A 26348-nucleotide genomic window follows, 5' to 3' on the forward strand; every position below is an offset into this window, starting at 1 on the left:
TGTATGTCAAAGACTACTTGTAGCTTGGCATGTGATATGAACTCAGCCAATGGTGTCCACTGATGAGGAAAATGCACATATTTATGTGTGGTCAGCACCCAAATAGTATATATAATGAAAGCTGGCTGGGTGAGATCACTCAAAGTATTAGTACCACTTTATAAAACCCTAGTAAGACTGCACCTGGAATACTGCAGCCAATTTTGGTCACCATATCACAAAAAAGATGTTGACAGTTTGGAAAAAATTCAGAGAAGAGCAACTAAGATGATCAAAGGCCTGGAGACTAAAACATACGAAGAAGGGCTGCAGAACTTGGGTTTGGCTAGTCTAAAGAAAAGAAGAAATGGGGGAGACATGATAGCAGTGTTCCAGAATCTGAGGGGCTGTCATGAGACAGAGGGGGCCAGGTTGTTCACCAAAGCACCAAAGGGAAGGACGAGAAACAATGGTTGTAAACTGATCGAAGAGAGAAGCAACCTGGAATTAAGAAGAAACTTCCTGGCAATGAGGACAATCAACCAGTGGAACAGCTTGCCTCCAGAAATCATGGGCACTCCATCACTGGAGATTTTTAAGAAGAGACTGGAAATTCACCTGTCTGAGATGGTATAGGTTCTCCTGCTTGAGCAGGGGGCTGGACTAGAAGATCTCCAGGGTCCCTTCCAGCTCTAGTCTATTCTAAAGTCCCTCCCTCCAGCCCAACCCACCTTGTTATGGGGAAAATAGGAGAGGAAGAAGTATTAGATGGGTTCACTGCCTTGAGTTTTGTAAGAAAAAAGGCAGGATACAAATAAATGAATACAGTCTATTATACATAAAGCAGTGCAATTGAGAACTGCATATATGGATCTGATTAAGGTAAATTCTATTCTATTCTATTATTCTCTACTCTACTGTATTATCTAGAACCCAGAGGGCAAGTTAGTGCCTACTTTGCATAAAAGGTCTAAATATTTGGTGAAATATTAAGGGACCTAAAAGCAGAATAGACTGCATTAAATTTATATACACAGAAAATGATTTGTAGCTCTCCCAGATTTGTGGAAATACATGCAGCAATTTAGTTTACTAAGATATGCACAAGTGACTCCAGTATTGATGCGATATGTATGGGTGTTATATTCTTGGAATATGACAACTGCCTTACTCATGAAGCACATAACACCTCCTCTTAACCATCCTGCTGGTGCTATTTTCTCTTTTAAAAAAAACACATTTCCCTCCCAGCAGCTTTTATGCCTCGAGGTGGAGTGGGGATGCCATCACAGGTTGCATTTGTTACCATAAATATTTGAGTACAGACCCTTTGATTCCATTTGCAAGATATTGGTTTTATTTATACAAGCAGGGGAAACGAAGCTGCTGCGTTTGTGTTGTTAGTGTCATCGTGGTGGAATGTGGTCTGGATTCCCAGGAGGGAGGAGCTGAATTCTAGAGGGCTGAGAGACAGCAAAGTTTGGTTGGGAGGAAGAGAGTTAAGATGGTTCCTCCCTAGCAATTCTCAGAGAACATATTTAATGATGCAAGTTGCTTTAGTTTGGCGAGATTCGGTCTTTTGGTGGGGAACAATAAAGGAAACTGATCAGAAGTGTCTTTCTTGTTTCTTAGGGCCTGACAATCATGAATCTCTTTTGGTGGGATTAATACAGGATTCTTTGACAGGATGGTCTTGTCAAATTAATACCAAAATGCCAACAGGAAAGGTGGGAGAAAGGGGCTCCTACAGTCTCTGTTTCCTTAAGGATTAGCAATCAAAAGAATATTGATGCCTTCCCAATATTAACATACAGTAAATGGGCAGGAAACATCACTTGGAGTTGTCCATAATTTTCTTAGAAAGAAAATTGGAGTTAAAAAATGGAAAACACGAGGCAGTAACTTGAGGTGACCATTAGAAAACCGGAAGGACCAGATTGGGAACAGAAAACCTAACTCTGGAGTAGCTAAAAGTCAACCGCAACTCAATAGCAGTTAATCAAATAAAAAACAGGAACCATCAATTTATTCTTTATTTATTTTAACAAATGTCTGTAGCCGCCCATCTACCTAGGGAACTCTACAAAATTTATGGTGATCTTATTTCTGCATTTATTCTAGCACCAGCTGCTTTTCTTACAGTTGTATGTGTGTGTGTGTGTGTAAAATATACTGTTCTAGAAAATATCCAGATGGGGAGAGATACAAACTTAGTGTTTCAGGTCCAGGAATGAGAGGGGGGCTCTCTCTGTGCATGCGTGTGTCTTTGTGTGTACATAGACACACCCAGTCGTGAGAACATCTATGCCTAGAAGAGGCAAAAAGCAAATCTAATTTTAGCTGAGGTTAGGACAGGTAATCCTTTTTATTTGACATATTTCATTGGAGGGATTAAAGACTCTTAACCTGTTGCCAAGATTTGTCGGATAAGTTCATTAGAAAAGGCGGTAGCATTTAGACATTTATGTGAAGCAGCCACAGAGGGTTTGGATATAACAATGAAGGCTGTAACTTGATGCTGCTTACTATCTTAGACGTGGCTGATGTGGGTGTGAGGTTTAGGCAAAAGGACAATCTGGTCCACAATGTCAGGTAAAAAGAGTGGTAATTATCATCCAAACCCACCCACTGACTCTCCAAGTTTCTTTATTACAACTTATCAAGAAATGCATTAGCCTCTCTGCTCTCTTTTCATGATTGACTGAACTGAAAAGCAAAACATTTACTCCTGTAGTTCAGAGAATAGCATTTTCTCTAAATAATCCTATAGATTTCTGCATTCATTTTCATCATCAACATGATTTATGCACTGCTCATTTTTTTAAAAAAAAATCTGGATGCTGCTTACCATTGTTACAAAAACGACAATTAAAAAAGAGATGATTGTGGGATACAAGTAAAATAAAAACAAGTAAAGGGTGAGTGGGCTGTTAATGGCTAGAGAAGGCCAACAGAAAAAGGAGATTTTTAGAAGATACAACAGACTAGAAATGGAAGTCAAAGGAAGGAATATATTTATTTGATCAAGGTTAAAACAAGATACGCCGTTACTTCTGGCTACCCTTTATGGACTGTCTGTTGACAGCAGGACTGAAAAAATAATGTTTATGGATTTTTTTTAGATGAAGGAAGGGATATGGAATGAAGAGATAAGTGATTATAACTTTAGAGATCATGAATAGTTAACAAATTTGTTTGTATTTGTAATGAAGGTTGGAAGTCATATCTTCCTTTATTTCTTTTCTCTTTCCTTGTTGTATTTTTTCTTTTCTTCTTTCTTTTTCCTTGCACATTTTACTTCTTTCTATTATCTTTTCTTTACTTTGCATTAGATTTTACTATTGCAATCAAAAATCTATCTATCTATCTATCTATCTATCTATCTATCTATCTATCTATCTATCTCCAGGTAGAGAGACATCTGAGAAAACTATTTCAAGTCATTCAAAGACTTTATAAATAATAATGAACTCTCCATAAATGAGGCTGGAAAATTCCTGTTGCAGTTTCCAAAATTTCCTGTTTATCACACAACTAGCATTAAACACACCTTTTTGAATTCTGCATAGCTCATGCTTTCTTGGTCTCGAGTAGATGTGTAGGGCTTGACACCATTACAGGTACCCCTTGACATATGACCCCAATTGAGCCCAAAATTTTTGTTGCTAAATGAGACCGTTGTTAAATGAAATTTGTCCCATTTTACGACTTTTCTTGCCACAGTGGTGAAGTGAATCACTGCAGTTGTTTAGTTGGTGACATGGCTGTAAAGTGAACTGAGCTTCCCCACTGACTTTGCTTGCCAGAAGGTGATCACGCGAGCACTGCAACCGTCATAAGTACATGCCAGACTCCTTGTATTCTAAGAGTTGGCTGTAATATGTCTTTAGAAATTAACCCCCGGATAGATGGGGTGGGCGATTTCTCTATATTCCTTCAGGAATAGGGGAAATTTGCTAACCTTCTCTAAAGTCAAGAATTCTCCCTTGGAAATGACTGTGATTAGATCGTCTGTCCCATGGAAGAGTTCTCCAGGTATCCCTCCCCTCTCGCCTCCCACCCACCCACCCACCCACCCATCCCCTTGGGATTGAGCTGAAACTGGGGAAAGCTGCATGCTGCAGACCCTTGGAGAGAATAATGGAATAATGAAAGAGAAAAGAGAACAGTCGCGCCCCTTCTATTCCATCCCTCAGCTTTGCCTGCATAAGCTTGGCTAGTTGACACTATTTCGGTCAGCAAGAAATTCTGCAGGAGTATTTCCTTGCTTGGCGCTAGTTCCTCCCTCTTTGAAGACCAGCCCGGGCTAAAGAGAGACCCAGAATGGCTGATGCATTAAAAGCACCTTCCTTTTCTAATGCAGTCTATTGTCTCTCTCCGCCATGCCTCCCACGCTGAGCACCAACAATTTCTTGCTGAAATTCAAGGCTGCCCGTCTGTTCTCGTTCCCTCTCCTCTGATCCGCCAGCAGCCTCTTTGTCCCCCCCTCTCCCCAATCAGCTGAGTGGGTGGCGTGGGAGTGGATCTGACAAGGGGGGAATCTCCCTTTTGCTCTCCAGCGAGTGGATGGACTTCCTCCTCGCTCTTCCATCTCGCCTTACCTGGTCGCGCATCCTCAGTGGGTTGATCCTCTCCGGGAGATTTGCCCCTCCTAATCTCTTCCCCCTGGTTGCTCCATCGGAACAGCCGACGGCTGAAAAACAGGAGGAGAAACAACCGAGGAACAACTGAACGGACAGTTGGCTGTTGGGTAGGAGACGTTGGCTACTGTTGGGTGAGAAATATTTCTTCTTTTGTCAGCTGTATTTTTTAAAAAAAAAATTATTATTATTCTCTTTCTGGATGGACAGGAGCGCATCAGGGGTGGCGGGGACTGGAGAAAAATTGCTGAGGCAGCAGGGTGGAGTGGCTACAGAAAGGAAGGGAAAGATCGCCAAGTCCCTAAAGCTCATCCAGGATAACGGTCTGGAGAGCAAAGATACACCGGGGGGCTGGGCTTTAAGCAGGCAGGTTGGAGCACAGTTTTAAAAAAGGACAGAAGTGTATCTGGATTTTTAGAAAGAAGATGATGGGTGTGTTATTGGCTGCTTCTCTGCTACTTGCTAAGCTCTACTGCACAATGCGTTGAGATGCCAGCGCCAGGCTCTTAAACTACGATGCTGCAATTTGGTGCATTTTCCCAGCAGCTCAGTGGTGGAGTTTAGTGAGAGGGCCACAGTGCCTTGGAGAAAGGTCACCTGTTAATCTCGGCGACAAATGCCACAACATCTTTTTCTTTTAAAGAAAAATAAACTTTTGGCTGCAGCAGCTTCATTCGTGTTTGGTAAAGGTTATATGGAAAACAAAAGCCGTAGGGAAGCAGGAAGTCAACAATGGCCATCCATTTAAGGTAACTTCTAACAAACTGAATGCCGTTAGGCTTTAGATTAAATTTGCTATGAATGTTCAAATGAGAAGATTTATTTTGGGGGTGGGCGGTGGTAGGAAAATACCATATCCAGAAATGTAAAATGAATGTTTTAAAAATTGCACTATGCGTGAATTTGATAGGTGTGATTTTAAAAGCAGAAATGACATGAAAGTGAATGTTAAATCTGTCTTGAGATGGCAAAGATCTGCCTGGGTGAAGGCAGAACAGACTTAAACTCAATAAAGAAGCTGTAATCCCTCATTCTGACTCTAGAAACCACAGTTGGCAGATAGTAGATCACTGTAAGACTGAGACAATCCTTCCAGAATGACTTTTGTTCTAGGCCTGATCTAATGAAGGCAAGTTGTGTACTGACTCAAGAACCCATTTTTTATTTGAGGAGGGGGGTTGATAGAGGGCCAGCTTTTAAAATTCTGTTATGGAGAAGCTACAAAGGAAAAAATAGCCAGAAAGGAACTGGATCCCATGATCATCTTAAACCAAGTTCACTGTTCCTCTCCTCTCCTGCTTCTATAGAAAAGCCATCAGTAAGCATGTATGGATTATTTGAATTATTAATTCAAAACTATAGTTAGAATCTCTATTTACAGGCGCATTTTTTTTTTCTGGTGGGGCCTCTCAAATGAATGGAAGATACAATATGCACGCTGGAGAAAGAACGTCTCATGGAAGTATTTCAGATAGCATTAGAGGGAATCCCCACCCCTTGCATTTTTATGTTGACCTGGTCTCATGAGGATGGATGAAAGAGGTTGTCCTTTTTACATGTCTTTCAAAGGAGATGAACATTTTGGAGACATTCTCTGGGGTGGCATGGTGTTCTTCCATGTGAGAAAGTGGTTGAAGGCTATCTATGAATCTCCTGTCTTTTTAAAAATTACCCTCTCTTTGGGGTTGAATGGAAAACTTCTGGAAGGACCATCTGCTATGGGGCACCTTAAGCTTCTTTGCTATTAAGGTCCATAGCTTCTATTGTCATCCTAACCTCCATTCCTGTCCCTCTCCCTCCTCCCTTCTGTCCTCCTCCATTTCTTGTTCCTTTCTTCCCTCTCTCCTTTTCTCTTTCTCCCTCTCTGATCTACTGCCTCTTATCTGACTACTTACCTTATATACCTGGAACCATCTGAAACCACCTGGATTTTAAGTGACTGCCTCTAAATCAGGTGGAGAAGAGGAAAAGTGGGTGGACTCCTTGCTGCTCAGAACTTGATTGTTTGCTTGCAGATATTTGATTACGTGACTAGGTAACATCATCAGTGCAACGTTTGAGACTCTGAAAAAAATCAACTGGAAAATAATTTTGATATTATACAAAATTCTTCTGGTGAGTAGGGAGTGGAATAAATAGGAAAGCCAGATGTCAGGGAAAAGTTGTCTGTTTTTAATAGCTGTGTAGGAGCCTGGATTCCATTTGTGTAGTTTTAATTACTCATACTGAAATTCTCTTTTTGACCCAATTAACAAAGAACGCTGTAAGAGTTGTTCCTTTTTCCATGCTTACTAACATTTAGGATACAAACCAACTTCACAATGAAATATATAAGCTTTGTTGAGCCCCACAGAGCATCTTTTTTACATAGTTCTGTGAAGAAGACTTCAGTGTCAAATCACACATTTGTGTCTTCAGATAATTATAATCTTAAAAATAAGATTGAGGAAATCATTACAAACTATCGGGCTGATCTTTTGAATATTTAGTAGGAAGACAAACCCTTGAATCAATGTAATAATTTAACTCTAACAATTTGATATTTGCATTTCAACTCGGGAGCTTCAGAAACTGGGTAGAGTTTCATACTGGGTGATTCAGAATACATCTATGCTGTACCAATATTTCATTTCACGAGGCAGGGCAACATGTCAGGAGCTAAAAGGATTAATTTGGATCTCTGGAGCGCATTCAAAAAAGTCTGGATGGTTGCAGGGCTAGAGACAACCATATTCCAAAGATGATTGTACAGTTATGGTTCTCTTGAGGTTCCAGAGGAGAGGCAGAAGAGAAATCCAACAAAAAAAAAAGGAACCCCCAAAAGCTATTGTCTTTGCAGGAGTGCCTCTGAGCATATGTAGAACTCTAGGATTTAGTCTCCAGAACTCTAGAACTTGGCCAAAGGGTTCTTGGGTGAGAGGACTTGACCTCTCTCCTTTTCCTTCTGCTGAATTGAATTTTAGGACTGGGTGCCTTCTGGGCTCCAGTGTATCCTCACTGGGGTGATGTTTCTTTGCAGTCAAGCGCCTTTTATCAGCCTGTTATTTTCCTTTCTTCTCAAGGTGAGACTGGAAAGACAAATTAAGAATTCCCGTTCTCTTTAGATGGGCAGAGAGCAGCTGGTCAGGAAAGCTGCCTCATTAAAGCTTGATCAGCCTGGCGGGAACATTGCCCGCCCGCATCACAGAGAGGTTGGGGGAGAGTGAAGAATGACTAGATCCTTTTGCTTTCCCGCTGCCTGCTTTATATTCTGGCTTACTCCCTGGTCCCTTTTGCCTTCTTGAAAGGAAGGTCCTTTTTTGGAGGTCTCCAGATGCTCCTGGTCTCTCCTTTCCTCCCATGTTTTCCTTGCCTGCCTCAGCTAGTTGTCTTTGCTCTCCTGGCCTGCTTTGTGTGTGATTTGCCTTTGACGATCCCTTTTGAATAAACTACATTTGAGAAGGCTCTCAACCTTTGCACTAAGGCCTAATCTTTACAAGCCAGTGCCTGGGGCCTTGTTGGGAAACTGGAAGGAGGGGGTCAAGCGAGGGCCTAGCTTGGAGTCCTTGCACAGCTGCAAGCAGCATAAGCTTGACCTCCCTCAATATCCACTAAGCCTTGTCTCAGCATTCCTAGGGGAAGGCAAGCAGTCTGGGGATGTTCTTGAAACATAGGTGTTGGGCAATAAAGTTACTGACTTTTGCTATTCACAAGAGGCTCTGGTTGCCTGCATCTTTCAAACCCTAAACCCCAAACTCACCTGGCTTTGCCAAGGCAGCACGCAACATCCTCTGTATCCTTTTTTGTGAAGAATGACATCACAGTCATCAGTGGCCTTCGGAGATGATCTTGTCTGGGGATGAAAAACATGGCACATAGAGATGAGTCTCGACTTTCGCTCCTCCTTAGCCATGAATCATGTTTATGGCTGTATGATTGTTTTATGAGAAAAGGAGCAATGCTCTTTGGGTGTGCAGAGTCTAGACTCAGTCCTTGGAGAAGAGAGGGACAATGACGAGTCAGTTTTTACCTGGCTCTCTTTCCAGATAAGATTCCAGATAAGATTTACCTTAGCGGAGTCAGTGTTCAGAGGCCAAGAGACAAGATAATGTACTTTCCTCCGTTAGCCATTCTTGCTTTAAGTCTCTTTGGTCTTTGGATTCCAGCTTCCAAGATCTATTTGCCTTTCCAGAAAGAGTAAGTGGTGGAATCCATCACTGGGGGATTAACCAATTTGTTAAGTGTGCCAAATAACAGGGTCCCAACTGCAAGAATTGCAGAATGGAAGGGAATTTAAGTCGCCTCTGGGAATGGCTGCCTGCCTGCCTTGGCTCACCTTTCCAAAATCGCTTTTAAAATAATGAGAAAAAAAAAGAAAAAAAAAGAGAAAAACACAAGATTATTTCTGATCATTGCAGAAATAATAATAATAACAGGAATTTCTGTTCCAGAATCCCACTTAAAATAGTACTATTGATTGGCTTTTTGTATTGCAGTGAGTTAAGTTTTGGTGTGCTCTGTAGGCATCCAGCTTAGATTATTGTCAAAACAAGAAATTGCTGTAACTCTACCGTATATTAAAAATATTCTATGCTACTATTCATCAGACAGCAAGTCAACGTCTTGCTGTACTAAGAAATCAGGCTGCCAGTCTCTTTTTTCTCATTAATCATTGAAATTATATGATGCTTGGCTTCCGTCAGCATTTCTAGCTGTTGATACCATGAAATGTATAAACCCCCTTAGTTTTATTTTCAGTACCTGCTGGCTGATAAGTGGCTTAGTTGGTTTAAATGCCTGCTGCAGAACCCAAACAGAATGGACCAGTGATGATTAATGTTAATTCTGCTAATTGATGTAACTGGGTTTTTTTTTTGGTATTTTCTACTTTAATTCTGTGGTTTGCTGAATTTGTTTAAGCTAGCCCAGTTATCTTTTTGTACTATGTGCTTCTTTATCACATTAGTTATTGTAGCTTTTTAGATTTCTTTTATTTTATTGTATTTACATAGTGTTCTATATTACTGTTTTACTGTTTCCTGGTTTGATTATGTTTGGTCTAGTCAGGTTTTACAGCTAAGATTGTCTATTGAATGGGCTGCAAATTAAGTTACATACTGTTTTTGTGCTGATCTATGACTCTTAAGAAAAGTATCTACCTATATATTCTTCCATCTGTCCATCTGTTCTCTCCCACATTCACACACTCATCCACTATCCACCCACAAGCCACCCTTTCTGCCTAATTATTGTGCGGTGGTTAAAGCATCAGGCTAGGTGGTTAAAGCATCAGGAGACCACAAATTCTAGTTCCATCTTGAGTACAAAGCCAGCTGGGTGTTCTTGGTCCAGTCCCTCCCTCTCAGCCCTAGGAAAGAGGCTAAGGCAAGCCACTTCTGGAAGTGCTGCCTAGAAAAAACGGTAGGGACTTAACCATGCAGTCTCTGAGAATTGGAAACAATTGACAGGAAGAAAACAAAACCTACCTATCTACCCATGGATTGATCAATTGATTAATTTCTATCTATTATAGAATCATAGGGCTGAAAGGGACCTCTGAGATCTTCTAGTCCAACCCTCTACTCAATGCAGAAGACTTATACCATTTCAATCAAATGGTTATCCAGTTTACTTTTGAAAACCTCTGGGCGGCAAATTATTCCATTGACTAATTGTTCTTGCTGCCAGAGCAATCTACAATATCCATCCATCCATCCATCCATCCATATCTATCTATCTATCTATCTATCTATCTATCTATCTATCTATCTATCCTTCTCTCCCTCCTTTGACCACTTGCAGAATCTCTTGGTGAGAATTTTATCAACTGTTGCTCCAGGGTACCATCATTCATAGCCTTTTGAAGTGTTCTTCACCCATCCTTGATTTAGCAGAAAAATGACACCGGCATGAAATTGGCTGCCCCCAATTATCAATCTCTCTCCTGTCTCTATTGCTTCTGTTCCTGGTCACTGCCAGTTATCTGACTTCACTCTAAGCTGAAGGAGATGCAAAACCAAATAGATTTATACACTTTAAGGCTGTCCTTGGAGGCACTGAAATCAGGAGGAGAATGCTACTTTCACCCTGGTACAGCTAAGGATGGAAGAAGCCTCTCTTACTCAGAGGTGCAACCTGAAAGACAGGCTCCTTCGGGAAAAAGGTTGCCAAGGTATGACTCTGCTGTGGTTAGGTGCAAATGAGGACACAGTCCACGTCTCTCGGTCTCACTACAGTAGAGACAAAAAGCACACCCCAGAAGTAGTAAAGTCAGAGCTTTCTGAAATTGCTTCATAAAACAATTCTCCCTCTTTGGCAATTTGGAAGCGGAGACAGGCTTGAGCTGAGCATTGGATCTGAAGCAACAGATGGAGTCAGTTCCCGGTGGTGAAAAAAGGATTGGTGCCAAAGAAAATCAGCAAATAGGGTGGAGGGAGCAGAAGCAAAACAGAAAAAGTGGAAAAGGAACACTTTGTCTTAGGCCTCCAAACACCTGTTGACCCTTGGCTAAAATTATTACCTTCAAGGAAATAAGCTTTTTTCCATCCTCACGATTTTTTAAAAAACAAAATCCCCTCTCCTTGGGGGGTTCTTTCCTCTACCTTTTTCCACTGAACTCTCCCACATGTGCTGTGTGCTAAGAGAGCTTGTGGGGACTGGAAACAAGGTCCTATGAGGAACTACTCGGAGAACTAAATATATTCACTCTTGAGAAATGAAGATGAAGAGTGAATATACTTTGCAAGTCCCATCTTCACCCCAAAGAACATTAATCTGCCCTCTGCTGTCACAGTGTGCCTGCAGGTGAAGAAGGACCGTGATTTATAGGAAGAGCAGTAATGATAAAAAATAAAAAAATCTTGACTGGAGCCGATTGTGAGGGAGATGGGGACGCCTGCTTTCGCTGCCAAGTGCTATCCAGACAGTATGAACCTGGCTTGAGTCTTTAGACCAGGGATGTCAATCTTGGAACTTAAAGACCTGTAGACTTCAATTTCCAGAATTCTGTCAATGGAATTCTGGGACTTGAAGTCCATAGGTCTTAAAGTTGCCAAGGTTAGATGCCCCTGCTTTAGATCTTTCCTTTAAAGTTGCAGTTTTAGAGTGAGAAAAAGATCTCACCATTCTTGCTTTTACTGGAAATGAGGTAGGACAACATTCCGGTGGTTGGGGTAAGTTCAGGGTGTCTGCAAGAAGGGCTTGAAAAAGTCAAGATAGTGTCACATCCATGTGACTGAATCCTTGCAATGGCTATAAAAAAGGGGTTGTAGCGATAACCTTGAAGGAAGGAAGGAAGGAAGGAAGGAAGGAAGGAAGGAAGGAAGGGAGGGAGGGAGGGAGGGAGGGAGGGAGGGAGGGAGGGCTGCAATTTGAGTCCAGGATATAAATATAATTGGAGAAAGTGTCTCACCACTGATCCTTTCTAGTCCTTATAAAGATAAAGGGAGGAAGGTGGAAAGGGGTATTCAGATTTCCAACATTACTGTTAGTGTAAATCTATAAAGGTAGTCCTCAATTTATGACACAATTGAACCCAACATTTCTGTTGCTAAGTGCGACAGTTGTTAAGTGAGTTTTGCCTCAGCTGTGACATCAGAGCTGAAGAAGCTTTTTGGATGAGAAGCAAAACGTCTTAAAGGAAAAACAAGAAAGTCCAATTGCCTCTTGAAAAACGCACCTTTGAGACTGCAAGGAAAATTTGAGCTTGAAAGAAGTCTAAGCACTCATCTCCAAAAGTCTGTGAATCCATATCTTTCATTTTTTGCTTGGGGTGACTCCCTTTGGTTTTCACAGAGTCATAGGGCTGCATGGGACTCTGGAGGTCTTCTAGTCCAACCCCCTGCTCACGGCAGGAATCTTATACCATACCAGTCAAATGGTTGTCCAGTCAATAGTTTTGCAGTGATTTGCCGTGGTACCAAAATTTCCAGACAATGTTTGGTGTGAAACAACCCGAAAACAAAGAACAACTCTTATGTTTAAGATCACATGAGCTGAACACCCCCTGAACGATTTTTAAAGTCTTCAGGCTGTGATTAAGTTCATGGAAATCAGCTTAAATTCTTTAGATTCCTCTGGCAGTCTGTTCTATGTAATATTGGTTACCAATTAATATTTTAGAGAAAAAAAACAAAGTCACTTGCCTGGATTGAGATACCTGAGGCTTTGATGTTTTAGAGCTTTGGAATCCTGTGCTCAGCACTTTGGGCTTGGCTCAGAAACAAAAGTTGTGCTAATGCAGATTGTGTAATCTTTGAAGAAAGCCTAAAATGAGTTGTGCTGCAATGGCCTCTGTCAGTTGCAATAACAACTTCCAACTTTTAATCTTCTATATGCAAAAAACATCAAATATCAGTAGCCAAGGACAGAGAAAGAGTCTGCAAAGGGACTTGGCAAAATTCATTTGGATGTTTTCTTGAGAATAGTGGTGAGCTAGCCAGATTGATGATGCCGTGTCAAGAGTAATACAATTTTTGTTTTTAATTGGAAATATCTAGACAGCATGTTAACTGGTTAATGAAAGTGCTTCCTGTCAAAAGAAAAATGCAGATTACTGAATTATTCATAGGTGAGGCAGCCAGAGCACAGCGTCACATCCCCATGTCTTGAGAAGCATCTCTATTTTTCATATAAATTTTATATCAAAAGAACATAAAAACCAACAGAAAGTTAACACAGAATAAAGAGAACAGAGAAAGAGAGAGGAAGAAAAAAGGAAACTGCTATAAAGAAAGGATAAGAAGAAATAGAAACAAGAAGCTTCCAATTTTCTTTGGAATACTAGTAGGATAGAGAATAGAATAGAATAGAATAGGATAGGATAGGATAGGATAGGATAGGATAGGATAGGATAGAATAGAATAGAATAGGAGTTGGAAGGAATAGAATAGAAAATAGAGAATAGAATAGAATAGAATAGAATAGACCTGGAAGGGACCTTGGAGGTCTTCTAGTCCAGCCCCCTGCTCAAGCAGGAGGACTTATATACCATCTCAGACAAGTGACTGTCCAGTCTCTTCTTAAAACTCTCCGGTGATGAAACACCCACAACTTCTGGAGGCAAGCTGTTCCACTGGTTAATTGTTCTCACTGTCAGGAAGTTTCTCCTTAATTCCAGGTTGCTTCTCTCCTTGATGAGTTTCCATCCATTGCTTCTTGTCTTGCCTTCAGGTGTTTTGGAAAATAAGTTGACCCACTCTTCTTTATGGCAGCACCTCAAATACCGGAATACTGCTGTCCTGTCACTCCTAGTCCTTCTTTTCTCTAGAGACTAGCCATAGCCAAGTTCCTATGCTTCATTTTCCTTCTCTTCTATACATCCTCCAAACCTTCTGCCATGAACATGCAGTTCTTCATGTTTATGTTCTCTCTCCTCCCCCATCTGCAGACTCTCCAGGCAGCCTTTCCTCTTCACTGTGTCTTCCTCTTAATAATTTATTTGGCACGGAAGATTTTCATCTAGAAATGAAAAAAAAAACTAGCTTATTCGAGGCCCGAATTCCCTAATGTCAATTCGTCTTCCATTCCTTCTGAATTCTCATTTCATTGGGAGAATTTTGGAACATTTAAATTGAACATCGGACCTATATCCAACTTAAAGCTTTTTGTGTTCTGTTGGCAATAAACTGGATTTGATTAAACACGGCAAACAATTTAAGTGATATCACTGTGAACCATAGCAGAGAAAGTGCTCTTAAGATTGCTTATTTGCTGTGGTTTTTCAGGAGGCTAGGAACGACCTAGAAAGTGGAGGACCTGTAACACAATAACAGAGTTGGAAGGGACCTTGGAGGTCTTCTAGTCCAGCCCCCTTGCTCAGGCAGCAAACCCTATACCATTTCAGACAATAAAAGTCCAATCTCTTAAAAACCTCCATGTTGGAGCATTCACAACTTCTGGAGGTGAGTTGTTCCACTGATCAATTGTTCTCCCTATCAGGAAATTTCTCCTTAATTCTAGGTTGCTTCTCTCCTTGATTAGTTTCCATCCATTGCTTCTTGTCCTGCCTTCTGGTGCTTTGGAGAATAGGTTGATCCCCCTCTTTTTTGTGGCAGCTCCTCAAATATTGGAACACTGCTATCATATCACCCCTAGTCCTTCTTTTCATTAAACTATCAAACCTGTGAATCATGGTGAATGTGGAAAAGAGATAAAAGATAGAAACCTAGAGAATTCCTGATGCATTTGCTGTGCTCTAAAAGCAATTCAGTGCTATTCCTGGAGAGATAGCACTTAGTGCTGCCCATCAGAGGGCATTATATGATGCTTCTTTTTTTTCTGTCCTGGATTAATTTTCTGATCCAATAAGAAAGGGGAAAAAGCTAAACACAACACAACCTTCTTGTATAATCCAGAAATTTAACGCACCCACACAATTTCAAAAGAAGTCCTCCATTAGTCTTAAATCCATAAGTGTCTTTCCTTGTCACACAAATACAACAGGATGCTAACTGCTCCTGAGCTATTAGACCATTTTTGAACATTCTTCAGTCTCAGAACAACTCTGGGTTAGGTCAATGTTTTGGGTGTTTGATTTTCCCAAGAAAATTACCAGCCTTTCTCTTTTTCAAGTAGGCTCCTGACTCCTACTCCCCATTTAACTACACTTTAAAACTGTGTGCAGTTTTAGCAATGGTGCTAGGAGCTGGTAAGAGTTAAATCTCAGCTGAGATCATATACCTTATCATTCAACCGTGCTAATAGTAAAGTCAGTTTTCCAAATATTGGCCATTATGTAACCTTAATAATGGAAGTGTGTGTGTGGGGGGGGGTTCACAGAGAAGAGGTATCAAAAAGGCACGACGACAATTATAGCCATACAGTCAAAGCCCTGATCCCCCCTTTTTTAAATCCCTTCCCTGCACAGATACATGAAATCCAGGCAGACCTTTTATTGCACAGTTGCAGTCTGCCACATCCTGCAGACACCCCTATTCACAAGCCAACTTTCCACTAAAACCTGTTCACTGGAAAATGTAATGCGAAACTCAGATAAGATGAATTTTGAACAATAATCCTTGAAAATGTGTTTGAACATGGCCAGTGTAGATAGATTTCTCTTGCAGGATTGAGCACCTCAAATTTCTTGCCCATTCCCTTCGTCTGAAATGATATAGGGTCTCCTGCTTGAGCAGGGGGTTGGACTAGAAGACCTCCAAGGTCCCTTCCAATTCTAATATTCTGTGTTAGAATATTCTAATGTTTATAGATTATTCTATAAACATTCAACTACAGTTAGTAGGAATTTCAGAAAGGAAAACAGGATTATTCAGAAATCACAGGGGCAGACTTACCAATTTGAGAAATTTTTATTTTCTTCTCTAAAAAAAAAAACCTATCTCAAAATTAGCTATTTTCAATAGACTTTAGTAGAAACATAGAAGCATGTATAACTTCCTCAGCAATTACAGTGCTGTTTTCTCTTTTTAAAATAGCAAACCTTGTTGAGATTGGAAGTAACTCCTCCCCCCAGTTATTCATAGGAATAAATTGCTCACTCTCAGGTCTGCTCACTTTTCCTTGGAGAAAACAGATGCCTGTTAATGAGGCAATAGCATCATTTGCCCTTTTACCCGTGCAGGCGAAGGAAAGCTTTGCAACAATAAAATTGGCAGGAAAACGGTTTCTTTAAATAATTCATGGGGTCAGTGGCTGCATGGATTTCTGCAGAAATGGAGCTGCATTTTTTTTCCCTCTTTCTGGTCTGGATTTTCTGTTTTGCAAAAAAACCCACGCGTTTTCCTTGGCCTTTGTGAATAGGTGAATGCAGATAGTCCTCAACTTACAACAGTTCACTTAGTGACAATCCAAAGTTACAACGGCGCTAAAAAAGGGGGACTTATGACTATTTTTCACACTTGAAACCGTTGCAGCAACCTCATGGTCATGTGATCAAAAATCAGGCGCTTGGCAACTGACTCATACTCATGACAGTTATGCAGTGTCCTGGGAACATGTGATCCCCTTTGGCGACCGTCTGACAAGCAAAGTCAATGGAGAAGCCAGATTCACTTAACCATCTGGTTACTGACTTAAGAACTGCAGCGATCCACTTAAGAACTCTGGCAAGAAAAGTCGTAAAATAGGGCAACACTAACTTAACAAAGGTCTCATTTAGCAACAGAAATGTTGGGCTTACTTGTAGTCTTAAATCAAGGATTACCTGTCCTATCTTGGTACTAGTCTGTCTGGGTCTCTCAATCTGAGTGCGTGCTGGCCTTGGTGCTGAAATCAGCCTGGCAGCATCTGTTCCTGTCATTACAATGACTTTCAGTTGCCTTTTAGCTCCTAGCATAGGATCTACAGGTAGATCACCTAATAAGCCCCACTGGGATTTCCTGCAGCTTGGAACACCACGTTTGTCATTTTATTTCTTTTCTTTTCAAGCCCTCTTGGAATATTAGGAGTTGATTTTTTTTTTTAAAAAAAGAATCACTCTGACTGAAATAATGAAAATATTCAGTGCCTTAGCCTGCAAATATTAAATCTATATTCCCTGTGTCTAGGTTTGAGTGAACAACTGTGTGAATGCCTTCAATATTAGCCTTGATAGTGAATCCTCTCTCTGCAGAGGATTCAAAGAAGCTTTTTATAATTTAGTTGAAAGATTACAAGTTAGGAGTAGTGAAGCTGATACCAAGGAATGTTTGTGCATGCATTTGTGCATGCATTAGCATTCCATCTGCAATCAGAAAAGCAACAAAAAACAAAAAACCTCCAGCCATCTGCTGATTGACAGTGAGATGGCAAGGAAGATATTTATTTATGTATTCATCTAATTTGTAGAGTTGTCCGTCTCACAAATAAGTGATTCTGGGTGATGTACAATGTTCAAAGGCCCTCTATGAATGTTGTGGCATCTCGGTCAGGCAATCACTTAGTCTTGGAGTTACAAACGGCCTTAACCATGCTTATTTTTGGAAACATACCAGATCTATTCGGTATGAATTTTTTTAGCCCTGGTTTGTTTTTAAGCATTTTGTTCATGTGTGTATATTTTATGTGTATTTTTCTTTGGTACCAAATGTTTTATATTGAAATCTATTTATTCATTTATATCCTGCCTTTATTATTTTTATAAATGACTCAAAGTGGGGAACATACTTAATACTCCTTCCTCCTCCTATTTTCCCCACAACGACAACCCTATGGGCTGGGCTGGGCTGAGAGAACGTGACTGGCCCAAAGTCACCTAACCGGCTTTCATGACTAATGTGGGACTGGAACTCACCATCTCATGGTGATCGGTTCAAAGTCACCCAGTCAGCCTTCATGGCCAAAGTGAGACTAGAACTCAGAGTCTCTTGATGATTGGCCCAAAGTCACCTATTTGGCTTTTACGGCTAAGACTAGAACTCACTGTCTCCCAGTTTATAGCCTGGTGCCTTCACCAGTAGACCAAACTGTTATTAGATTTATAATCGAAATATTAGATTTCTTGTGCTGCTTCGTAGAGATTTTGAGTAAAGATTCTCACTCAAAGCAGGGACTGAGACTCCTTTTTTTCTCACTCTAGATGTTAATGAGCATTATTACTTTGCATATCTTCCTGGAGAGAGAAGCAAAGATGAAAAGTAGAAAAAGTCTCTCCCTTGCAATGGGGGTGTGTCTCTAAAAAAACCCCCAAACAATCTGATCCAGCTTTCCAATGACACAATTGGCTTTTTTTTTTTTTTTGCAGTTTTTGTTCCAAAAAAATCACATGGATTTTGAGACATTGCCTCACTTTTAAAATCACAAGCATCCCCACCGCCACCGAACCATCTGTTTAAAGTACAGATTTGATTTTTGCAAAGGCCACCGGAATGTCACCTTGCAACTGATTCCTTTCAGTGTAGCTTTATCTCTTTAAATGCATCACAGTAATGAACTGCTAGATTTTTTTTAATTTTTATTTTTTAGCAATCAGATGTATCCACAGAAGTATGCAAAAATACTTCTGGTGAGGAGTCAGTGCTAGGAACAGGAAAGGCAAGAGATTGGGAGGAGTCTGACAGTAACTTTTAAAACTGACACATTTTATAAAAAGGCACCGGTTTCAGTGGTGGGATTCAGCCAGTTTGCACCAGTTCGGGAGAACTGGTAGCTAATTTTTTGTTGCCCAGGCCCAGAATGGACTTCAGAACCGGTTGTTCACATATTTGAATTCCACTACTGACCAGTTTCCATGGGCTGTAGCTCCCTTCATCAGATGCTTAAATAAAGTGAGCTGCAGCTCACACTGTTTTCTGCAAGACTCATAATGGACGTGAGTGCATTTCAGTGCAATGCTGCAAATGCTGAGTCAAAATAGACTGTTTGTGCCTTTTCCTCCATGTCATTGAAATGGAGAGGATGGCCTGAAGCTCTGTAACAGGATCCAGAAGATGACTATTCTTTCAAGTGGAATTGAAAATCACGGCTCATTAGCTAATGCTCCCTTCCCCACAGAGAAAGAGAAAGGAAATCTTGAAAGTCAGAGCTATAAATTTTTTTGTGTCTCTGTCTTTCCAAAACTCTGTTGGTTTTCATTGGTTTTCTGAGCAATTCACTTCCAAGGTTTGTTTGCCATCCTGATTGAAATTCATGATTTTGGGGACTCCGGGATCCTGGGAATGCAATAGGAATGCACAATTATGTGTGGCAGAGAATGCAAGAGAATAGGAATGCACAATTACATGTGTGAAAGAATGTCAAAAAAGCAATTAAAATGCAGACCTATAAGAAAACTGATTCTGTTTTATTGTATGGGTTGCTTATGGCAATGCCAGAGATCGGTATAAGTGGAGAATTGGTAAAGCTCATACTTCTGGAAAATCCCAACCACTTCCCCATTTTCTTTCCCTTTGCAAAGCTTATGTGTCTCTAATGTTTCAAAGGTGCTTCCTCCATTGTGGGACTTGTAATAGACCTTCAAATTAGGATAATATGTAAATTTAAATGTTGCTCCATTGAAAGGCAGAAACAGTGATGTCTCCCTTGAATGATTCCTCAGATACCTCCTCAGATGTCAGCTCGGGGGAGGATGAGCCAATTCCTGGCACTCAGAAACTGAGTTGATTGATAGCTCTGGCCAGAAGAGATTTGGCTGAGGCTCCAGTTAGGGAAAGCTTACAGTGGCAGATGGCCAGTGAAGAGGAGGAAGAACTGCCTGATCCAAGAACACATAGGGCAGAGATTACTTGAGAGGAGAGGGCTCTGCCTGTCTTGATGGGTTGCACCAGAAGCTGGCTATTTATCATAGTAGACAAATGGAGGCATTGCTGGGAACAACATGTTAGTTTTCTAACTATGTTTTTAGTCATCTTGATTCCTGCTTCACTCCGGATTGATACTGTGTTTCAAACTGAATTGTGCCTTAGAGGAAGAGGATGGAGGACTAGCCAAGCCTGAGCATCTGAACAAAATATGGAATATAAATGGAATACACAAAGACATTTTAGGGACCACATATATATATTTATATGTGGTCCCTATATTTAGCTGCCCTTTTCTCCCCTTCCATAAAATGTTTCCAGATGAATTGAAAGTCTTTTCTTGAAATTCCTTTGGTATTATTCTGCCAGGAAGGTTTTGTGAAAGAAATATGTCAGAAAATTATACCACGACATGACCTTTCTCTGCCTTTCAAAGCATTTAATTGTGTATTTTTTTTCTCCTTTTTCTTCTCTAGGATCTGACTTTCCACAGGAAGATGGACTGTGAAAGCAAACAATCTACCAAGACTCACTAGTGCCTGATGAGAAAAGTGGCTGATCCCTTGATTTTCTTCCCCCAACATCGCTTGACAGCTGAAGCCTTCAGAAGACATGAAAAGGCAGAGCTAAAATATCATGGCATGCTTTTTTAGGAAGGATACAATTCCTTAATTGAAGTTTCATCTAAATTGTGGTGCTTTGATCACACATAAAGCACATCTTCAAAGAAAGGGGCAGTTATGCCCATGTAGTTAACTGAACAGATTAAAATATATCCACTTACACGGACACTGTACAAACACTGATAAATATAACTGTCCAGCCAGACCTATTTGCTCAAAATGGATGATGGCCATAGAAATCAGGGGAGACATGGCTTTGATGACTATCGCTACCAGGATGGTGGCTACACAGGTTATGCTCCCAACGACCCAGCCTATCAAACTGGGGGGGAGCCCAATCAGGAAGAAGATGCTCAGAGCGATGCTACCGAAGGCCATGATGAAGACGATGAAGTCTACGAAGGAGAGTACCAGGGCATTCCTCACCCAGATGACAAACCTAAGCAGAAGAAAGCCGGTCTGTCCAATGAGTTCAGAGATCATGACGAGCTAATAGCAGAAAAAATGGAAGATGAAGAGCAATTGGCCCATCAGTATGAGAATATCATTGTGGAGTGCGGCCATGGACGATTCCAATGGATGCTTTTCATTGTGCTGGGCTTGGCCCTGATGGCGGATGGAGCGGAAGTCTTCGTGGTTGGTTTTGTCTTGCCCAGCGCTGAAAAGGATATGTGTTTATCAAGTTCCAACAAAGGAATGCTGGGTGAGTCTTCTGTCTCTTAAGGCAGGGGTCCCCAACCCCTGGTCCATGGACCGGTACTGGGTCGCAGCATGCCAGCAACCGGTCTGCACAAACAAGCAAAGCCCCTTCCATGGGATGCAGGCAGCACACAAAATCACACATCCTCTGGTCCACGGAAAAACCTCTCTCCACAAAACCGGTCCTTATGCCCAAAAGGTTGGAGACCTCTGTCTTAAGGAACTGGGAAGGTGGTGACGTGGCTTTCCCGATTATCTACTTAGTTTTTAATTTCATTACCTGCTTTCATTCCTGGGTGGAAGTATGGAGAGGTAAAACTGAACAAGCAGAAGACGGCTAGCTGAATTGGTTCTCTATATTTCTCATTCTAGATCAAGCTTACCTAAGTCTTCCCCCAATCTATTTAAGAAGTGCTGAGATGGGAGGATTCTCGCTACACACATGTGACGGAACCACAATTTGAATGGTTTTTTTAATTGACAGATGGCTGGGGGTAGGATTAATACAGTACAATGGTTGGGCAGATGAACCAGAAAAATTAAATCTTACCAAATGGAAGCTATAGAATCCATAGGCTTTCAGGCATGGTTTCCACATGTTATATTATCTATCAATTATTTTTACACATTTGTTTGAAAGGATTATTTTTGTTATGATCACCCCACACTTGATTTGGTTATTGTTTAGTCTATTTTCTGGGGGTTTGCTCAATGTGGAATCATGAAATAAGCACCACGTTAGCACACATGCAGGCATATGCAATTTCATCAAAGTTAAAACGAACTAAATTTAGCTTGTGGCATGCATTCAGCAAGTTGGCCTGACACAGACCTGGTTAAGAATCTTGCGTAAACATAGCCACTGTATATGTCAGGGAGTTCAGGCAGGACCACAGAACCAAATTCATTCACCTGCATCTAGACATACAACCAAGTTTGGGAAATTTAATGCAAATTTCAAACTGCATCATTTCAGCAACCAGCAGCCACTGGATTTCATAGTGATATCCCGAGCAATTTTGCATTTTGGGCTATCAATTCTCACTTAGCTGAATGAAAGAGAATTTGCTTTTGAATTTTCTTAAAAGGGAGAAAAGGATTTGGACCCAGTGATGAAATTTTCTGGATAAGTCTCTCTGCAATAGTCTGTAGCTTCCCAGGCAGAATGAGTGGATTTAGCTGGGAGTCAAATTGTCCTTTATACAAGCAAAAACAAACAAAACAACCGCACAATGAAATCAGAAAAAAACCCCAAAACCTACTAAGGCCACTCCCTTAATATTTGAAACAGATGAGTGTAGATATTCTTTCTTTATGCTTCACAATAGATTGGAGAAATTTCTTGTCCTTGGTTTGTGTCCCATGTGGTTAAATGTTGAACATTTTTCCCTACGTGAAAATAGATTTGCTGCTATTCTTACCCCCTGCCCCTCTGAAAGCCAACTCGGCAAGTGTGTTGAGTTCAAATGACTTCTCCTTTCCTGAAGAAAACAGTTTGCCAAACTAATCGACGCAGTAATTACATTAGTAAAACTCTGCTGGGCCAAGTAGAAAACCATTTGACTCAGTTTTCTCCCCCCAAGTGACTTTATATAATTTTATTTCACTTGAATTGCATTAATTTTGTTTTTCAGTTTGGTTTGTGCTAATAGATACAGGAAAAGCATCATTTCCCCCCCCTTTTAAAAATCTCTTCTGTTGTTTCGTAAATCAGAACCAATGCAATACTGAAGGATTTGAAAGTGGTTCAATGTGGTGTTTGTGTCCCAGCTGGGATAATTTTTATTCCTCTCATCCAGATGCTGCAGGGTCTATTTCAAGAGTAAGCCAGGATTAATTGCCCAACCTTGTGCTAGACCAGGGGTATCTTCAAACCTGGCCTTTTTATGACTTGTGGACTTCAATTCCCAGAATTCCTCAGCCAGTGTGCCTGGCTGAGGAATTCTGGGAGTTGAAGTCCACAAGTCATAAAAGGGCCAGGTTTGAAGACCCCCCTGAATTGTGAGACTGCTATGAAGCAAAGCTTTCAGCATCCCCTTGAACCTGAGGGTGTGGAACCCAACTGGATCCAGAGACTTGGATTTCCATTTCAAGAGCATTAAGATTTTTTTTTTAGGATGGGGGCCGTTCTCTTTATGTTCCATAACTGGGGCAATATATTTGCCAAGATTACAAAATTGTGGAGGAAGCCCCACATCCCTTGTTATGCTGATCAAACATGTTTGCAGCGAGCAATAGAACGATGGTGTCCACATGAAAAGTGGATGGAAGGCTTGGATCACAGGAATTGATGTATGTGCTGGGCAAAGGAGGAGAATGTCCTCTCTTTTTAAGAAGCTTTGGAGAACAGCTGGCATGAAGGATTTTCTCTGCAGAAAAGGCTGTTTACCCCCCCCCCTTCTCTTTTTTAATCTGTGAGCAAAGGTTTGCGTCAAAGCAGGGCCTGTGTACTTTCCTGATGGCATTACTCATTCCCGTCGGTGACCTGGAGACTGTATTGATCTTACAAGAGCATTTGACTCACTTGATGCCTTGATCTATATGGGGTCATGCTGGTTGCAAATGGTGAGACACGTGGCCTGATGTATCCGTTTTCTTCTCTGTAACACATCTTCCGTCTTGTCTGTAATAATTACCAGAACTAGTAATTCTTAAATAAATATCAAATACATTATTAAATAGTAAATCTGCTAGAACTTCTGGTTTGGTACCGCAACCAAACAAAACAGGTACGGACTCGAACGGATAGTTAAGACGGCAGAAAGAACAGTTGCAACCAGCCTGCCTTCCGTAAAAGGCCTGTACATTGCATGGGTCAGAAGGTGGGCTGAGAAGATAGTTACAGACTCCTCACATCCTGGACATAAACTGTTTCAACTCCACCCCTCGGGACACCACTATAGGGCATTGCATGCCCAAACAATTAGACACAGGGGCAGTTTTTTCCCCACGCCATCACTCTGCTGAACACCTAATTCCCACAGTCTTATGTCTTATGTCTAAGTATATTTATCCAAGTGGTATGGCTGTATCATTACTATCCTTCTCTTCTCTACCACATCCTTTTATCAGTATCCTTATAATTATTATTACTCTGTTGGTTTGCATGTACACTGAGTGCTTCTGTAGTGAGGACAAATGGCTTGTGTGTCGAATCACACTTGGCCAAATAAAGTTCAATTCAATTCAATACGATCCTTTCCAATATACTGGTATAGGTTTTCACAGTTGGCATCTGGTGGGCATTGTTGGACTTCAAGGTTTAGAGATTGTGGACTAGGCAACAAATTTCTGAGGTTTTACTGGCAACTGTGGCTGGCATCTTCAGTGGCAAGATGGTCTACAATCTGAAACCCACTACTGTTAATTTTTGCAAGTATCAGTTCGCTGAATCTGAAAATGTAGTTTCTTCTTTGAGGAAGAGACTTGTCTGCCCTTTGGAACATCTTAACCCCCCACCCTGAGTGAGGGGAGTAAGAGTGAGGTCAACCGCCCCAAGTGAGGTCATCTCCAACCCTCTTTACCTTCCCTAAGAGCTCTGCTAGTTAGTTTGAGGCTCCAACAGAGGGCTTTCACATTGGAGGTTGTTGATAGATTAACTACAGAATCCCACCCCCTCTCCATCCTACTCCCTCCCTTCCTCTCCATTTTTTAGCTAGGTTGACTTTTTTATATAATGTATTTATATCATTTATTAGCTTTTATACTGTTTTATCATTGAATATTGCAATTTAATACTGTAAGCTGCCCAGAGTTACCATGTGGTAAGATGAATAGCTAACAAATTTTACAAACCAATCATTCAATCAATCAATCAATCAATCAATCCCACCTTACAGATTGTCTTAAACTGCTATTTGGTTTCATGAAGTTTACTTCTGTGTTGTCTGATCTTAATAAATTGTCACTTATTTCCACCCAAAAGCTGATGGGGACAATAACTCCAGTGGATCGAAGCCTATCAACAATCAGGCCAGATTCCATTTTTTTTTTTTTTTTTTTTTGAGGATAAGACACAGAGACAAGTACTGCTGCTCTGTAAGCTTCCTAGTAGATGTTCCTCCTGATGGCTTCTTCTGGCATGGGATGGAAACATTGGGATACAGAGAGGAGGCTTATGGCTGGAGGGACGATGGTATAATGGATGAGCTGACCTTAATGGTCACTCTTCAAATATCTCATCCTTATTTAAGTGGAAGGATGTTGAAATCCACTCAGGAAAACTCCTCTACCTCCACATCTTTGGAAGAACTTTCGAAAGCAAATCCTCCTTCATCCCATTGAATAGGAACGGGTGAGGGAAAGGAGGACAAATTTCAGCCCAAGGCTCTCTTGAAATAGCCAGGAGCTGTAAATATCCAACATTCTGGAGAGGATGCAGGAGGACCACCATCAGGCCAGATGGCAATGCTTCGCTCCCTGGAATCCAATCATCCATACGGTCATCAAGAAGAGAGCTCTATCCTATGAACATCCTGTATGTTTTATGAGTTTATAGTTTGATCCAGTCATTCATGTGTGTGTGTGTGTGCCTTTGTATGTGTTTGTGTGTTATCCACATGCTTAGTAGGGAAAAAAAAGAAATGGGGGGGGGAGAGAAAAGGCATCTCCTCCAGAAGAGAAAAACAAAATTAAGCTAAAGAAGGAATAATGAATACATGAAAGGGAACCACAGCTGGCTTGCAGCCTTGAAGGCAATGCATCTAAAACATTGTGTTGTTCATTACACAGCCTTTGCTTTTGTCTCGATTAGGAGAAATAACAGTATTTATGGACTCTTCCAATGTCTGATTTCCATAGATATAAAGCTTTTGGCTGCCGCAGTTGTTAATGCTGCGGTGCCTTTTAATGTCACAAGGGCCTTTGGTCTATAATGGGAGGAAATTAATCAACTCCCCACTTTCCTTTGATAAAATAAGGGAGTCCGCAATGATTTGTGACTTTCTTCTTTCGTTTTTTTTATAAAGATTTTATTGTTTTCCCCCCCCCATAAACATATGTTAATTTTTCCAATCAATGAGTTGTCTGGAATTCATGTTCAATTCCTAATTCTTCATTCTTTAGCCAACAATAAAATAAGTCCCAAATTTGATAATAGTCTGTATCTTCTTTATCTTTCAACCTCATAGTTAATCTGTCCATCTCTGCACATTCCAATATTTCCCTGATTATTTCTTCTTCTGATGGCAATCCTTCATTCTTTCAGTATTGTGCAAAAATTATTCTCGCTGCTGTGGTGATGTGTAAGATTA

At 40.8% G+C, this 26348-nt stretch overlaps 1 protein-coding gene across 2 annotated transcripts in view; it reads left to right on the top strand.

The window, feature by feature from the left end:
* Positions 1 to 4278: 4278 nt before the first annotated feature.
* Positions 4279 to 26348, top strand: part of SV2B (synaptic vesicle glycoprotein 2B) — a 40047-nt gene continuing 17977 nt past the window's right edge. Inside the window, exons 1-2 of one of the 2 annotated variants that reach the window (XM_039359174.1) lie at positions 4279 to 4753; positions 20251 to 21100. In XM_039359174.1, coding sequence (XP_039215108.1) covers positions 20617 to 21100 — 484 coding nt within the window. In that variant the 5' untranslated portion in view covers positions 4279 to 4753; positions 20251 to 20616. Of the gene's footprint in view, positions 4754 to 4988; positions 5369 to 20250; positions 21101 to 26348 lie in introns of those variants that run through there. The other variant, XM_039359173.1, reaches the window with a different exon arrangement.

The sequence above is a fragment of the Crotalus tigris genome, unplaced genomic scaffold (assembly GCF_016545835.1).
Source record: "Crotalus tigris isolate CLP2741 ecotype Arizona unplaced genomic scaffold, ASM1654583v1 scf7180000019068.10715455, whole genome shotgun sequence".
NCBI classification, from domain to species: Eukaryota; Metazoa; Chordata; class Lepidosauria; order Squamata; family Viperidae; genus Crotalus; species Crotalus tigris.